At 46.3% G+C, this 17,019-nt stretch overlaps 2 protein-coding genes and 1 long non-coding RNA gene across 6 annotated transcripts in view; all 3 read right to left on the reverse strand.

The window, feature by feature from the left end:
* Window positions 1-887: 887 nt before the first annotated feature.
* Window positions 888-5,377, reverse strand: LOC140213141 (uncharacterized). The gene is made up of 2 exons (XR_011890113.1): window positions 5,198-5,377; window positions 888-1,603 (listed from the first exon to the last, which is right to left on the reverse strand). It is a non-coding gene; the product is annotated as an uncharacterized lncRNA (long non-coding RNA).
* Window positions 5,378-7,678: 2,301 nt separating this feature from the next.
* On the reverse strand, window positions 7,679-14,436 carry LOC140213197 (uncharacterized). The gene is made up of 2 exons (XM_072284349.1): window positions 14,275-14,436; window positions 7,679-8,920 (listed from the first exon to the last, which is right to left on the reverse strand). Exons 1-2 carry the CDS (start codon window positions 14,434-14,436, stop codon window positions 7,991-7,993), a joined length of 1,092 nt encoding a protein of 363 aa, XP_072140450.1. The 3' UTR covers window positions 7,679-7,990.
* Window positions 14,437-15,768: 1,332 nt separating this feature from the next.
* LOC126527421 (probable ATP-dependent RNA helicase DDX43) overlaps window positions 15,769-17,019 on the reverse strand; it is a 269,054-nt gene continuing 267,803 nt past the window's right edge. For all 4 annotated transcript variants that reach the window (XM_055068441.1, XM_050175254.2, XM_050175255.2 and 1 more), the window contains one exon: window positions 15,769-16,165. In XM_055068441.1, coding sequence (XP_054924416.1) covers window positions 15,946-16,165 — 220 coding nt within the window. In that variant the 3' untranslated portion in view covers window positions 15,769-15,945. The remainder of the gene's footprint in view (window positions 16,166-17,019) is intronic.

The raw sequence follows: 17,019 nt of genomic DNA on the forward strand, positions 1-17,019 counted from the left end.
TTAGCGGCATGTTGAAAGACCGCTGCCATTGCAGCGTGTACGATCGTGCGCTCGAGCAGTTCGTACATCGCGGCATGCTGAAAGACCGCTGCCGTCACGGCGCATACCGTCGTGTGCTCGAGCAGTTCCATACACGTCTGCTTTTCGCTGCTGTGAATTCATTTACAACAAGCATTTCCTCGTGTTTGTGCGCCTGAATCTAGCAGCGTGTAAACGTTACCTGAAGTTCAACTTCGTACGCAACTCGCTTTACTTGTGATTGACACCGCGCTAAAACGGCGTACACGTATTCGGCGTTGCATAATTTATTGCCTTTACGCAGCGTGCCACTAGTGTAAAAATCTTCAGTGCCCGATATTCGCTGGAAGCTGTGGTACAACAAAACCGTAAGTGGCGGGTCCATATTGTAAACGTGCTTTCCGAAGCAGATGACCGAGCTTGGTACTACCCAGTTCAGGACAGAGGGCGTTTTTTGGCACCATTTTCACAGCGCCCCCTGGGCAATGCAAGAGCCCCATCCGGCCTAGAGTTCACCCGGATCATAAAGCAGCGCCCTCGAACAGGCTTCCTCTGAGTTATCCAGAACTAAATAAAGGAAATAGAAAACATCACGGTCGAGCTAGTGCTATCAATATTCTAGGAATCCTACTAGTGCCTTATTTGCTGCGCCCCGACCGAAGTGATACGTGTTGACGACGGGCAGCGCGGAGCGACCACTGTGCGACGGAGTTCGCGTGTCTGCCGACGGTGTACAGATATCTAAATGTATTTTTCATTTAGCCTCTTAATATTCATGCATGCGTTAAAGAGTTCGCAGAAAACTATGCGTTCAATTGTTCGTGTGGTGTTCTTCCAGGCAGGCAGGAACCAGGCAGTTGCAGAGAATGTACGCAAAAGAATTTCTTTATTCCATGGCCAAGGTGACTGGCGAGCGCCAGCACAGCTGGGCCGCCGTCTGTGATAAGCTGGGAAGAAGTGCGCGGGCTACGCTCGGCGCCACGGTATATAAGCCCTTATCAAAGGGGCGTGTCGCAGTAGCGCACGTGTCTGTTATCGGTAGACGTGCAGCCACTACACTCCCCCGTTCTTATTGTAGTTCGGGCGCATTCATCGAAACAAAAAGTAGTTCATGGCACATAGCGGTTCGGAGGGCTGCCTTGCAGGATAACGCTGCTCTGCAATGGCTGGAAGAGAAGACGAAGCCTGCTGCACCGGCGTCATCTCGGGTCGTGGCTGCTCAGGGTCGTCTCGCTGTTCAGGAATGGAAGAAAAGTCGATATCCCTGGCTTGAATTATGTGGTTCTGGTGGTGCTTCCAGGCAAACACACCTCGACCGGTTTCCACACGAACTGTATGAAACAGGTCCAGTCCGCCCTAACACAACCCCAGGCAACCACTTTGCACCGCGTCTGAAATTTCGCACAAGAACACTTTCACCCACAACGAATCCATGTGCGCGCTGCTTGCGACGCACTGTCTGGACGAACTGCCTCGTCAAAGCCTTCTGCTGCAGCGACGGCTTGACTGCATCTAGACAGGTGCGGAGTTGACGCTGTAGCAGGAGAGTGGCTGGCACCTCGCCGTGGTCGCATGTGGCTTGTTCCTGTAAGACAAAAAAACTCTCCCAACGTTCTGCTTAAGCTCGCGGCAGTACTTTTCCGCAGCGCCGCTTTCAAAGTTTGGACAAATCGTTCAGCCTGTCCATTACTGCTCGGATGGTAGGCTGACGTTCTTACATGGCACGTGCCAATGCTCTTAAGGTAGTTTGAAAACACAGCCGAGATGAAATGCGGCCCATTGTCAGATACCACTTCTGGGTAACCAAACCTGCAGAAGATTTCGTGGAGACGGTTTTTGTTTTCCGTGGACGTGTCTCGCATTTGGCACACCTCCGGCCACTTGGAGTGAGCGTCGACAACAACCAGGAACATGGCACCCTTGAAAGGTCCTGCAAAATCGGTATGCAGACATTCCCATGGTCTGGTTGGCCATGCCCACGGGTGCAAAGGAGCCAAGCAAGGCATCGCGCATTGAGTTAAACGGGGGTTGCAAGAACGCACTTGGGTCTCAATGTCGCAATCGATGCCTGGCCACCACACGTAACTGCGTGCTAATTCTTTCATCCGAACAATTCCAGGATGTCCCTGGTGCAATTCTTCGAGCATCTGCGACGGGTGTTTTGGAGGAATAACAACACGCATTCCAAGAAGAAGACATCCTAGCTGTGCAGAAAGTTCACAGTGTCCGTGAAAAAATGGCTTCATTTCTTCACTCACAACATTCTCAGGCCAACCATTCGTTACGTGCTGCATGACCATCTTTAGAATCGGATCTCGGGCCATTTCGCGTGCTGCATCACGGCGGTTGATTGGCAAGGACTGCATGCGTAGGAGATAAAACTGGTCATCCGAGCATTCTTCACTTTTACTTGGTAGAGGCAATTGAGATAAGCAATCTGCTTCGGCGTTTTGACTCGATGGCTTATACTTCAAAGTAAAATTGTAAGCAGACAGAACTAAAGCCCAGCATTGCAGTCTAGCTGCGGCAACAGTTGGTATTCCCGTCTTGGGACCGAAAATTTTCTGCAAGGGTTTGTGGTCAGTAACGAGAACAAATGGACGCCCAAAAAGATAGTAGTGGAAGCGTTTGACGCCGAAAACTAGAGCGAGCGCCTCTTTTTCCAGCTGACTATAATTGACCTCCGCTGAAGATAAAGTACCTGATGCGTACGTAACCGGATGGCAATGACCATTTGGCTCCACGAGAGATGACAGCTCCTATACCGTATGCCGATGCATCACACGACAGTTGCAGGGGCGCGCTGGAGTCGTAGTGAGCGAGAATCAGTGGCTGTGACAGCAGGTGCTTGATATCCGAGAAGGCTGCTTCGCACTCATCACTCCAGGCCCAGGGAACATCGAGCCGCAGCAATCTGTTTAGGGGTAAAACAACATTTGACAGGTTAGGAACAAACTTGCCATAGTAGTTTATCAAGCCCCACAGTGAATGTAATTGCTGCTTGTCCATGGGATGCGGAGCCTTTGCGATGGCTTCTAGCTTGTCAGTTGCCGGTTCAATTCCGTGCGCGCTAATGACATGTCCCAAGTACTGCAACTTTTCATTGAAAAACTCGCATTTTTCTTTCTTTACCCTGATGCCTCTGTCTAATAACCGTCTCAATACCGCCTCCAAATTTTTCAGGTGCTCCTGTTCAGTCTTTCCGTTGACCATGATGTCATCGCTGTAACAAATAACTCCGTCAAGGCCCTTCAGGATATTATCTATGATCTTCTGAAAGCTCGCCGGTGCTGAGGCGATGCCAAAAGGCAAGCGGTTAACAACATATAAGCCCCTGGGCGTGGTCAAGGTCAGGTAGGCTTTGGATTTCTCGTCCATCTCGACTTGCTGATAAGCCCGACTTAAATCAATTTTGGAGAATTTCTGACCGCCCGCTAACGCTGCCAAAAGCTCATCCAGCTTTGGAAGCGGGTACGTCTCGACATCTAGGATCGGGTTCAGCGTGAGTTTGTAATCTCCACAGATTCTAATTGACCCGTCGCGCTTTACTACGGGAACAATTGGTGTAGCATACTTGCTACTGGCGACACGAGAAATGATTCTCAACTTCTCGAGCTTTTCCAATTCAGCCTCTACCCTTTTCACAAGAGCGAAAGGCACAGTCCGTGCTTTTAGAAAACGAGGCACATGGTCATCCTTAAACTGGAGGCTTGCCTGCTCTCCTTGTATGGTCCCTAACTCATCCTTAAACAGGTCTTCGTTTATCTGTAGCAGCGTTTCCAGTGCTGCGGGTGGACTGCCTGATGCAGCGGACACCTTGCAAAGACCTCGAATACTACCCCAATCTAGCCTGATATGCTTTAGCCAGTTGCGACCTAAGAGTGGGATGCCGCCTTGCGGAACAATGTAAAGCGGCAATCGTGCCTCTTGGTTATTGTGGCGGACCAGCACATCCATTACTCCTACAGGCTTTACGGCTTCCCCTGTGTACGTCTTCAGTTCCATCTTTGTTGGTTGCAAACGAACACCAGGAAAGTACACTTTAGCCTGATGGTGCGACATGACCGATACTGCTGCTCCAGTGTCGAGCTCCATGTTTGCGGTAGTTCCTTCTACATTTACGCCTACCATTATGGGTGCCGTTCGTGACACGTCGACACTGTTGAGCTTAGTGAAGTCGTGCTGGGTCTTGCACTGAAGCGTGGGCATGCACTGCTTCTGGTTTTTTGGTTCTACTCTTGCTCTGCACATTCTGCATATGTGCCCCTGCCGGTTACATTTGAAGCAAGTAGCTCGTACGTGTGGACACGCTTGCGCATCGTGCTTGAAAGAACCACAGTGATAGCACTACTGGGGTTTCCCACGTTTACTTGCGTACTTATTCTTCTTCTTTCCGCTCTGCATTCGGTGAACTAGGCTACCGCTTTCTGATAAATCATGGGCTGTCACTGCATTGTTCATTGCGGCCTCGGACGCCAGAGCCTGGTCAACTGCCTTCTGGAAAGTTAAGTGCTTGTCCTCACGAACAGCTGTCTCTGGATGTCTATTCGCCACATGCCACACACAAACTTGTCGCAAAGCGCATCGTCGAGAAAAGAACCGAAATCGCAGGTTTGAGCCAGCCTGCATATCTCTTCTACAAACTGAGCTATCGTCTGCATTTCGCCCTGAACAGCGCGGTAAAACTTGGCTCTCTCGGCAATAACGGATGGCTTTGGCGACAGGTGTTTGCTCAAAACTTCCCTTAATGCGCTTAACGACTTCGAAGTAGGCGTATCGGGAGCAGTTAAAGACTTTAACAGTTGGTAGGTTTTCGGACCGATGAGACTCACAAAAACGTCGACTTGAAGGTCGGCTGGAACCTTGTTTGCCCTCAGGTACGATGAGAGTCGCTCGTCGTACGACGCCCAGTCACTGGTCGAGTCGTCAAAAGGTTCCATTTGTCCCAGCTGCGAGGCCACCTCGCAGTATTGTCGGTTCCAAAGTGAAGAAGAGACTGCCAACTTAGCTGCAGGGTCCCGCTGTCGATGCGTTGATCCTCGTCGCCATTATTTATTTATTTATTTATTTATTTCACGTACTTTCAAGGCCCGAAGGCGTTACAGAAAGGAGTGGAGTCAAAACAAGAAGTAATGCAGTAAAAAATACAAACAAAAAGTATTAACAAAAAAATACTAACAAAAGGCATTCTGAACGGCGGTCTTGAAGTTAGTAGGGTCGGTGATGAGTGCGATTGAGGCGGGAAGGCGATTCCAGTCCGTGCTTGTCCTGGGGATGAATGAGTCACTGTACCGGTTAGTACGGCACAATGGCACCCCGATTTTAAGGCTGTGGTCAGTGCGGGCAGAAATATAAGACAGAGGGGCAAGAAGGGTCTCTTTTAAAAGGGGGTTCGAGTGAAAAACTTTGTGAAAAAGGGAGAGAAGGGAAGATTTGCGGCGTGACGAAAGATCAGGTAAGTTAAGAGTTTGTTTCATTGAAGAAATACTTGCATAGCGAGAATAATTAGATAATACAAAGCGTGCACTGCGGTTTTGAATACTTACAAGAGTAGAAACTAATGAAGACTGAGTCGGATCCCAAATGGCTGAAGCATACTCCAATTTGGAGCGAACTAAAGTTTTATAAAGAGTTAGCTTCAGGGAAGAAGGGGCAGAGCTAAAATTATGGCGTAAGTAACCAAGCATGCTATTAGCGTTTTTAGTAACATAGTCAATATGCGAGTGCCAAGAAAGGTTATTTGATATGTGAAGGCCGAGATACTTGTAAGAGCTAACTGACGTCACAGGTGCACCATTAATAAAGTAGGTGTGTGTGGCAGTGTTACGAGATATATGCATGGCCTTGCATTTATTTGAATTTAGTTGCATGCACCAATTAGAACACCACTCAATTACGCGGTTAAGGTCGTCCTGCAGCTCTTGGGAATCTGAAGGATTAGTAATTTACGGTAAAGAACACAGTCATCCGCGAAAAGCTTTATGGAAGAGTAAAGAACGCAGTTCGGAAGATCGTTAATATAGATTAGAAAGAGAAGTGGACCCAGGACTGACCCTTGAGGAACACCTGCTGGTACGTTAGAAAACCGAGAATTATAGTTATTAGTGTTTACAAACTGCGTCCTGTTAGAAAGAAAGTTTTTTATCCATTCGAGTACATTAGCGTCCAAGTTAAGTTGAGACAGCTTAAGCAGAAGTAAATCATGGGTCACAGAGTCAAAGGCTTTGGCAAAATCAAGAAATATGCAGTCAATGTCGGTACCTAGATCAGAAATTGCAAAGAGATCGTTAGTAAATGTTAAGAGCTATGTTTCACAGGAAAAGAACTTACGGAAACCATGTTGACAGGGGTTGAAAAAGGAGTTTGATTCTAAAAACTCAGCCAAATGTGAATATATTATATGCTCAAGAATTTTACATGAAATGCTTGTTAGTGAGATAGGCCTGTAATTGCTGGGTAAGTGTGTGTTACCTGATTTATGAACTGGAATCACCTTTCCCACGCACCAGTCGTGTGGAAGAACAGACTGCTGTAATGACTGAGTGAAAATGTGCGACAAAATAACAGCAGAAAATACATTAGTACACTTCAAAATTTTTGAGTTCAGGCAGTCTGGGCCGGCAGAGGAGGACGTTTTTTGATTGTTAATTAGGCAGCTAACACCAACCCAGTCAATAGAGATTGGATCCATGGGCGAAAAACCAGAATTGGATACAAGCGGTAATCCACGTGGCATTGTGGTAACATGTGAAGAGAACACATCATTAAATACATTACAGCATTCTTCAGGAGCAACAGGTTGATCATTTGGGTATGTTAATTGGATTATTTTGCTTGGAGTACCGTTAACTATGGTCCAGAATTTACGAGGATTAGTTTGCAAGATGGACGGAAGGGTAACAGAATAAAAATGCTGTTTCGCACTAGCGGACGCTGTGTTGTAGTCACTTTCAGTGAGGTAGTAAGCGGACCAAGCAACGTCACTGCATGAAGCTTTTGCGCGACGAAACAACCGCTTTTTTTTGTTACGTAGTCGCTTCAAAAAGGGGTTGAACCAAGGGGACCGTGGCTTGCAAGCGACTGTTCTTTGCGGTACGAAACGTTCGATTAATGACAACAGTTTATTTTTGAAAATGCACCAGTTTTCTTCAACACAGCGCTGATCGCAATTAGCGATGTAAGAAGCTGCGAAATTTTCCATTTGAGCGATAATGGAAGCCAAGTCGGCTTTGCTGTAATCGCGGATCACCTTCGTAGTTTTCTTAACAGGAGCCCGTGTGTTGATATGAAAAGTGAGTGCAAGGTGATGACTTAAGCCTTTTATGTAAATAATTGGGGAAACTGTGTCAGGGTTCGTAGTGAGAATCAGATCTAGTATGTTAGATGAAGAGGCAGACACGCGCGTTGGTTTCAGTACAAGATGGGTTAAGTGGAAATCCAAACAAGTGTTTATGAACTGGGTACTCTGAGAAGACTGGGACGTTGCCGTGTCGTTACGCCAAATGATATCGGGAAAGTTGAAGTCACCAAGAAGAAAAAGGGGAGCGTTAGGGTATCTGACAACTAATTTGTTCAATGCGTCGTGAAGGTCATCGCAAAATGATGTCGAAGCAGTAGGAGGGCGATAGCATGTGCAAAATATAACATCTCTGTTGTCGAGTACAACGCGCACACAAACAAGTTCGAGTGGTGTTTCTATGGAAACTGAGCTTGAAGTGAGCGTTTCAGTAACTGCAATCAAGACACCTCCACCTGATCGCACACCACGATCGCAGCGATAACATGAATACAGTTTTTCACAATCAAAAATTTCGCTATTTTTTATCCGAGCAGAGAGCCATGTTTCAGTGAGACATACTATGTCAGCAGCGCATGAATCAATCAGTGAGGACACCGCAGCACGTTTATTTAGCAGACTTCGCACGTTAGTGAAAAAAACAGATATGGTGTTATTAGATTGCGCATGTGCTAGCTATGTCGAACCATTTCCTTCGATAGCTTGACGCGACCGAACAGAAGAGCGTGCTGCACGTGGCATGTTGACTTCGCATACATTGTCAGTGGTAGAACAGTAAATGTAGCACTTCTTGTTCAAAAATAACTTATTTAGCCGTATTGAGTATGTCTGTCCTGATGCCTTAGCAAAATCAAGCAGCTTTTTCCTAGACTGGCGCGTTGCTCGGCAGAAATCTTCGCCCACAGATACCCCGGTGGATTTCAGATTAGATTTTAGTGCCAGAATTTTATCCTTTAGTTTTGAGCAAGAAAATTTCATTATAATCGGGCGAGTCTTATTAGCAGTATATGAGCCAAGTCGGTGGGCTCTACATACCATATTCTCGGGGACCTCAAACTTAAGATGATGAGATAAAAATTCGCACACCAATTTTTCGGACTGCGCCCATGTTTCTGACGGAGTGTCAGAAATACCATAAAATATTAAGTTATCCCGGCGGGAGCGATCTTCTAGATCATCGAGACATGTCAGGAGGGAGGCATTTTCAGTTTTAACGGCGTGAGCTACAACTGCAGGTATGTCAGCTGACGATGGGTTAAGCTCAAGTGATTCAACAAGCGATTCAACTGTCGTTAATCTAGTGGTTAAATCGGACACTTGATTAGTTAATTGAGCTTGCTTTTCCTTTAATTCGGCGAGACCACTCATTACCTCTGTGTGTCGTGAATCTATTTTTGCTGAAAGGGCAGAAATGGCTGCAAGAAGTTCTTTGTACTGCGCGTCAGTTGCGGGTCCCGGATTAAGTTCAACGTCACCAGATAGGATGAGTAGCCTTGCAACAAATGCACATTCACACAGTGAGGCAAAAAATACACTTGGGCACGGGAAAAGCAGCAGACAGACGTTACTCGTACGTTTAGAGTAAAGAGACTGAGCTTCACAGACCTGCATGAAGAAGCAAAAAGGGTTTAGTGGCAACTGCATGGTTGCCGCTATCCCGTGCCCACTAAAAGTGGCCGGACGAAGGCAGCTGCTTAAGTAGAGCCAGAAGGGAGATGTCGCTCCTGGCGGCTGTGAATCCGTGTGCAAAGGTATGAAGATGGCGCCCTGGATTACTTGCTGGCACCAAAGATCTTGACTTGCGTCAGATAGCAGGACTGGCAACGGTGTCGGTGAGTCATTATAGATGAGCACTGGTGAAACTGCACATGCGCAGGTCGAGGGATACAGCCATACTCCAAGGAGCACGATGAACTGCATGAAGAAGCAAAAAGGGTTTAGCGGCGACTGCATGGTGGCCGCTATCCCGTGCCCACTCTGTGGTGTTCTTCCAGGCAGGCAGGAACTAAGCAGTTGCAGAGAATGTACGCAAAAGGAAATTCTTTATTCCATGGCCAAGGTGACTGGCGAGCACCAGCACAGCTGGGCCACCGTCTGTGATAAGCTGGGAAGAAGTGCACGGGCTATGCTCGGCGCTGTGGTATATAAGCCCTTATCTAAGGGGCGTGTCGCAGTAGTGCACGTGTTGGTTATCGGTAGACGTGCAGCCACTACAGTTAGCAGAAGCTTCTACGTAACCGGCGACACCCACAGCCAACGAGCAAGACCTACCGTCTTCATCGATGGCGGTTAGTGCATACAGTCGAGAGAAGGGCGTGCCGTTTGAGACTTTCCCGTATTTACCGTACGTGAGAAAGGACCGTCGTAATAAGACAAACAGCTCCGTGAAACTTGGCTTTGTTGCAGATGGGTCATATCAGTACGGTAACATCTCCTAAGCGGAGCATCACGCTCGGCGGGCAGCAGCCCATCGCTCAAGCCGGTATAGGCCTAGCTCCCGGTTGACGAAGCAGCAGCCGACGGCGCTTGCAATGAAAACGCCGGGAGTCAAAGCGTTTTTCGTGAGCATCTTAGCGTCTGGACAGTTATGTCGCGGTTTAATGAACACAGAGTTGGTTCTCTCTATACTCTCTCGGCAGCGAAGAGCAAATAAGGCAAGCCGCCATGGTGGTCGCTGCGCGCCACCACTCTGCGAAACCAAGTGTGGACATTCGGCGACGCATCAGCAGTGTGTTTCGACGGCATGCACTCCGCTCTTTGTTGAAGGAGTGCATGTACGTCACTCGCATCAGTGCCATGATGGTATCAGCAGCCTTCAAATATACGATATTTTTAACGTAATCTTCTTCCTTCAGTGCCAAGCCTCAATGAGCCTGGCGAATAGTGGCAGTTTTAGAAAGCAGATACAGCCACGCGCGATCACTTTGAATGGTGCGCTTCGAGAAGTCTGCAGTCCATGTCATGTACGAAAACTGGAATGGAGTGACAGCGTCTTCAATTATTTTTGCCGCAGTGAACATACGCGGTTGCTGCGGCAGGGGCCAGGCAGAAGCCGAGAAACGAAACCACGAAACTCGCTTTCTAACCACACATACTCTCACACGCAGAGCGCTGCAGCTTCGCCTGAATTGTGCGACATAGAGTTACTAAAAAAAAATTGTGCGTCAGGTAGAGCTCACTATTTTGCAAAAAAAGTAGTGAAATGACAAAAAAAACGGAGACGTACAAAAACAAAGTTCACAATAGTAGGTAAAAAAATTTGGTTATGGGAATTCATCGTGGTTTTCTTTTTCCTTTCTTTTTTAACCTTGGTAGGACATTAGGATAGCAAGGGCGTGGTGGCGCAACCAACTGCCCCGTTTTAAAAGAGACGCTCATAAGATTCATCCATCTATCCACCGTCTCAAAAGCACAGCGTTTCCTACAATATAGATACTGTATAAAACTCTATTCTCAAAATCATTTCAAAAGGAGGCATTTGTCTTTATTCTACGGGTGTTTGGTAGAACGCGTGTTCACAATCATCGTGAACAGCATTGTCAACGGTCTTCGGCGCGATGAATTGCTCATGAAACCTGATGCGATACGTACGATAGTCCATAAGTACACTCTTAAGCAAATGTATACGCCCTTTGGCCACACAATGTTGTGTGGCATATTTGCCACACAACAATAATCGTCATTTGTCTTGCTTGCGTTTCCTTCCTTGAAAACGTTGCGCTCGCTACTTTCCTGTCGATAATGCTCTATCATGCTGATAACGGGCATGCCGTTTGTGACTTGGAAGCATAGGGCTCGCCGCGTTAAAGAAAGGAAATGCGGACAAGACAGATGACGATTACCGTTGCGGCAAAATGGTGTAATTTTGCTTGAGAGTGTATCCTACACTCTTGGGGTGGGGAAGAACTTTGAAAGAAAACAGTTGTTGCCTTTTATGAAGTCCTGTCAGAACGCTGGCTCGAGAGACGTCCCTTGTTCGACTGCTGTTCATCACTTCACGAGGAAGAGAGCAAGAGATGCTTGGTGGGGGAAAGAGTGGATTTATTTTCTGCATCCCTGGTAGGAGCACGGCCCAGTGACAAAGGAAGCCGCCACGTGAAACAAAAGCAAGATGCAGCTTTACAACTGCGGAGCAGAGGGGTCATTCATGTGCGCCCATCACCTTTTGATGTGGCTTTCTCTTCTGAAATGTGTCCATTCAGCAATGAGTAGCGCCCACATTTGTATGTACCTTACATGCCAGATATTGACATCACAGCATATGGTGTGCAAGCCACATCCTATTGCACTTGAACTTAATATGGAACATTGTGGCGATGGTGAAAATTTGCCTGATGTGTTCATATAATCGCTATCCCAATAAAATTTGTTGCACTATAATTCACTGTCGTCAAACGCACAATGCTCATACGCCATACCAACGAGGTATTCTGAAATCAGCATGTGTAAGGAATTTATTTGCTAAAACCAGGATGCTCCCCACCCTATCGAAAGGAAGAAACCAGCACTATCAAAGTATTTCCTAGCAAGATTTAACTCCTGAACAATATTGGAAACTGTACATTCCACTATGAACCTAAAGCATGGCATGCAAATAGAATAATACTTTAGTAGGGCATTCTTGAGGGCTAGTTGGTTCATACTTGAAGGAAGGTTAAAACTGCGCAGAAAAAGAACAAGCACAAGTGGAAGGAACACATAACGCACCACGAGTGCAGAGTGCCAACTTATTTTTCAAAATCAAAGCATAGGCAATTTCAAGCAAGATCCCAGGCCCGTGACCACATCGTCACTCACACTTGTGCAGACTACACAAGAGAATTCTGCAGACTGTGCAACACTGCATAGTTCCAATGAAGTTATCAAGTACCTGAATGAAGGCCTTCTGACGGCCACCACAGGATTTTCCATCAACATTGAAGATCTCTTCTACTCTATACCTCATGTAGGTTTGCTTGCTGCAATAAGGCAGCAAATACAAGAAACGGGTGAAGTCGGCTTTCAGAATATGGCAGGGGTGAGCACAGAGAACTTTCTTGAACTGTTAAACTTCTATCTGAGCTCCACTGCCATCGAAATTAATGGAAAATATTATGTGCGGAAGGCTGGGATTTGTATTGGTTCTTCAGTTGTACCTATTCTCTGGAACATATCTTTATCAGCGTTCGATCAGCGGGTTGAACAACGAATTTCTGGTCAACAAGTGTCGTGCATTTTCAGATATGTAGACAATTACCTAGTCATACTTCATCTGTCTGCACAAGATTACCTTGGTGATGCCGCTAATTCTGTTTCAAAAATATTTGAATCCACATCTGGAGGCCTCACCTTTACCCATGAGTTGGCCAGTAGTCACTGCTTACAGTTCCCGGTCCTAAAGCTTCCCTTTACCGCTAAACACATCTGTTGTTCTTACAATGCGAGGACAAAGAAGACTCCACTGCTGCTTGAAAGTGCACATTCCAAGCTTGTTAAGCGTGTTACTATTACCCTAGCCTGTAAGTCCGCCCTGGAAAAATCCTGCGAGGTTAAAATAGAAATTAGCTTCAATCAGCAAGTGCAGCACTTCCTTTCGGTTGGATACCTGGAGAAGTTAATCACCGGCATGTGTGAAAGTCTCTTGCAGAAACTTAAAGGTTGCAAAAAACAGAAAGAGACTTTCAAGAAAGATGAACTGCAGGTTATGCTCCACATTCATTGCCTTTCGCTCAACATTAAAAATGTGGTGATCCATCATGAAGCCAAGGTCGTCTTCTCGGCACTTTGTAAACTCTGTAGAGTGTGCCCTTCGGTGACACCAGAAAATGAGAGTAGGCCTCAGTGCACAACGAAGCACGATAAGAATTTCTCCGAGTGTATTTGTGGTGTTTATCTCATTCCACTTACCTGTGACAGGTGCTATACCGGATAAACGGGTAGGTGTTTCAATGAAAGGGCACATGAACATAACTGGCATGTAAAGAATAACACAGAAGGCATATTAGCCCAATATTGCAAAGGATTCAAAGGTAAAGGGTGAGGGTAAGCAAAAGACTCTTTGCAAACAGACCATGGAAAACACAGCCTTTTAGTGTAGATCGAGAGACCAGACCGAAAGAGAGATTGTCGAAGCATTCCACTTCATAAAATTTGGCGACAAAAGTTTGAACACGCCATCTGTTTCGTTTTTACATCAAGAAATTGCTTTTCTGAAAAGCCAATTGTAAAAAAAAAAGGAACCTTTGCACACAGTTTGTTTGGTTTTTCCATGTATGTAATCGCTCATGAGTTCAGGCTGAGCTTCACCATATTTTACCATATTTTACCGTGTTTTATTACTCTTCCCTCACACTATTTTCATAAATATTCAGGTTTATAATACTGTATTTACACGATTGTAAGTCGACCCCCCATATTGCGTGTGACAGGGAAAAAAAAAAAAGAGCATACCCGAGGGCACATTATATAATGAAACTTTATCAGTAGCTGGCACGGTCACTGGGCTACTCATCTTCACTTGTGCCATCGTCCTCACTAGTGCTGTTATTGCCATCGCTGCTAAGGTCCAACAAGCGTTGTCGTGCAGCGGAATTCCACACTTGGCAAATGACTGCACCATGACATATTGTGGAACAGCAGCCCATGGTGAATGCACCCAACCTCACGCACTCGTCAACGGTTATTGATCTCTTGGCGTTTGTGCATAGTTGCGACTTCTCTGGTGGCATGAAGAGGGGCTGTATGCCTGCTTCTAGTAAGATCTTGGTGCCCGCCCTTGTGAGTGAGAGCCGACTAATTTGGGAGTTTCGCTGTGCCTCAAAGAGTTCGGTTGCCGTGTTGTGTAGCCCCAATCGGAGGAGTCGTTCTGTGCTAGTGTTTTTAGGGAGGCTTAGGACCTTTTTTAATCGCGTTCTGATTAGTGTATCAATTTTATTCAGCTCTGCCTTCTTCTAGTTGAGGAAGGGGGCGGCATAGGTTACGTGGCTGATGAGGAAGGCGTGAAATGCTTTCATGAGGTTGTCCTCGTTCAGTCCGTCCCTTTTGCTGGCGACCCGTGATATGACCCTGGTGAAGTTGAGGGTGCTCTTTGTGATGCGTTTTAGTGCCTCCAAGTTGTCATTGCTGTAAGCCCCAATGACCATGCCCAGGACATAGATTGTGTTACACCTGGGGATGTTTCCTCCGTCCCTGGTGTGTAGGTGAACGGGGAGGGAGCTAAGGGGCTGTCTCAGCCTGGGGCCTTGTTTGCACAGAAGCAGCTCCGATTTGCTGGGGGAGAGCTTCAGTCTCGTGTTTGCAAGAAAAGCTTCCGTGGTGTCCAGCGCTTGCTGTAGGTTCTGCTCCAGAGTGCCTAGCGAGCCGCTCGTGGACCAAATGGTGATGTCGGCGTAAATCGCGTGCCCTACCCCCGGGACTTTCGAGAGTTTGTTTGCGAGATCATGCATTGCGATGTTGAAAAGAAGCGGTGAAAGCACTGACCGAGGAAGCATGGAAGTAGCACGCAGCCGGCAGTCAAGTTGAACGCGTCAAACTAAGAGCTACAGGTAAAGAGAAGCATGTGACTGGCGTCTGCTCTTCCATGAACTATCAATACTCGCTGCAAGCGCCGCCGTTCTGAGGGTGCCGCTGTGAATGGAAGAGCGACACTTTCATCAACTACCGGCACCCCCCCATGAATGTTGTGTGCACTGTAAAACTCTAAAGAATGTTTAAAAATCCTTCCAAAAAGCGAACAACGCGTCGGATAGCGAAAAGCTACAGGTAAGACCATAGAGCAAACATAAAATTGGAACTATGTTTTAGCTCCCCTGATATCTTGTTGGTCTCGCTTTTTTGGTGGTGCCATGTTTTGGTTTTGATTGTAAGTCGAGGGCCCCACTTCAGATTTTCAAATTAAAAAAAAGAATAGATCGACTTAGAATAGTGTAAATACAGTAGTGTCACCTTAACCTTTACTTTAGTTTATTGTCTTTTTCATTCTGTTATTGTCATTGTCTTTTGTCCCTTCTTATGTCACTCATGATGACCTTGCTTTAACCAAGTTATATACGTACCATTGCGCTTTTTCATTACCTCACTTATCGCCTACACTTCGGTGACTACTAAGATATGTGCTGTCTTCGTTTCTTTTGACCGCTCAATGTTTGTGTGTAGCATAGACTGGTTCCCATCTTTTTCTCCCTATGCTTATTCGGTACAAGCAGTGTTACACAGTCTGCAGAATTCTCTTATGTTATCGGCACAAGTGTGAGTGATGATGGGGTCACGGGCCTGGGATCTTGCTTGAAATAGCCTGCGCTTTGATTTTCACGAATAAACAATCTGCAGCATGCGCTCGTGGTGTGTTGTGTGCTCCTTGCGCTTGCCCTTGTTTTTTTTCATGCAGTTTTAACCTTCCTTCATATAGAATAGCATATACTGCATACATGATCATGGCAGAGTCCTATAAAATCAGCTCACACCACATGACGTCGTTAATGTTACAATGTCTTTAATGCACCCAGAGGCAACATATTTAAGGGATGTAGACAATGCAAGTTGTAATGCAGTCTTCAACAAACTGTTAGTACAGAGTCCAAGAAACAGCTGTGGATGATGTTGAACACACCATGTGTTTGTAAGCAGTTCAGGAGTTGACCCCAAGTGTCCTCTTACCACCGAGAGCGATTATATCGACCTCGTCTGCCACCTCTGTCCATTCCAAAAGCACGGTTCTCCTCGTCACGTCGCTTTTTCCAGGCATCAAAACGGTCAGCCATTGTGTACAGAGCTTGAGGAACATCTTGGTTAGCCTCTTCCAGGATACTGATCAGCTCACGAGCTTGTCTCCAGTTCTCACGGGTTACTAATGTGATTGACTCACCGCGACGCCTGCCAGGAAATAAAGAATGTTCAATTGAGTAAGAGAGGTACAATCATGTTTACTAAACATGATTGTTTCAGCAGACAGCAAATCAGCGTGCAAAGAAAATGGCACAAAGGTCCCTGCAACGCTTTTATAAGGCCACCATTTTTTCACTTTAGTATCTCTGCATGTCACAAAGGCAGAAACAAAAATAAATATGGAATGCTCAAAATACAAGCAAGTGCACAGCTGCCCCGAACAATTTTATGTGGCTCTCCATTTCACTCTGCTATGCTGAGATAGGGTGACTAGCAGAGGCACTGTCCTAGAATTATTCTAGGTCTGTGACGAAGTTCTTTTCTCTATGTAAAGGCAACTCTAGCAGAAGTACTACAGTGGCCTAGAATACTGGAAGAGTAGCTCACTCTCCAAGCGAATATATACATTGGTAGGGTGTGCTTCGACATGGGAGAGTGTGAAGCTCTGCAGTGGAAAGCTGCAGTTGGCGCTGCTGTTACATTTCTGTTAATTCACATGGGCTGCTCGGGTAGTGGTGGGCTACTCGCATAATGCATGCCATGTAGAGTTGTTAACCAGTAGGAAATGATACTGATTCTGCTACACATAGCTGCACAAAGTAAGCCTTTGTATGTTAACAAAATTTGTTGCTGGGCTATTTGGTTCATGCTTAACAATTGAATACTGGTAAGCACAATTCTAAGACAGGACAGAAAGACACAGAATCACAGGACAAGCGCGATGGTCTATACAAAAGCGGCTGTTGCAGCAGCTATTTGTTTGCGCAGTTCTGCATGTGCGGGATGTTATAAGAGGCAAGGTGTATCAAGACAAGCACAGAAAATGATACACATACTCTACA

This window comes from Dermacentor andersoni, chromosome 9, assembly GCF_023375885.2.
Source record: "Dermacentor andersoni chromosome 9, qqDerAnde1_hic_scaffold, whole genome shotgun sequence".
NCBI classification, from domain to species: Eukaryota; Metazoa; Arthropoda; class Arachnida; order Ixodida; family Ixodidae; genus Dermacentor; species Dermacentor andersoni.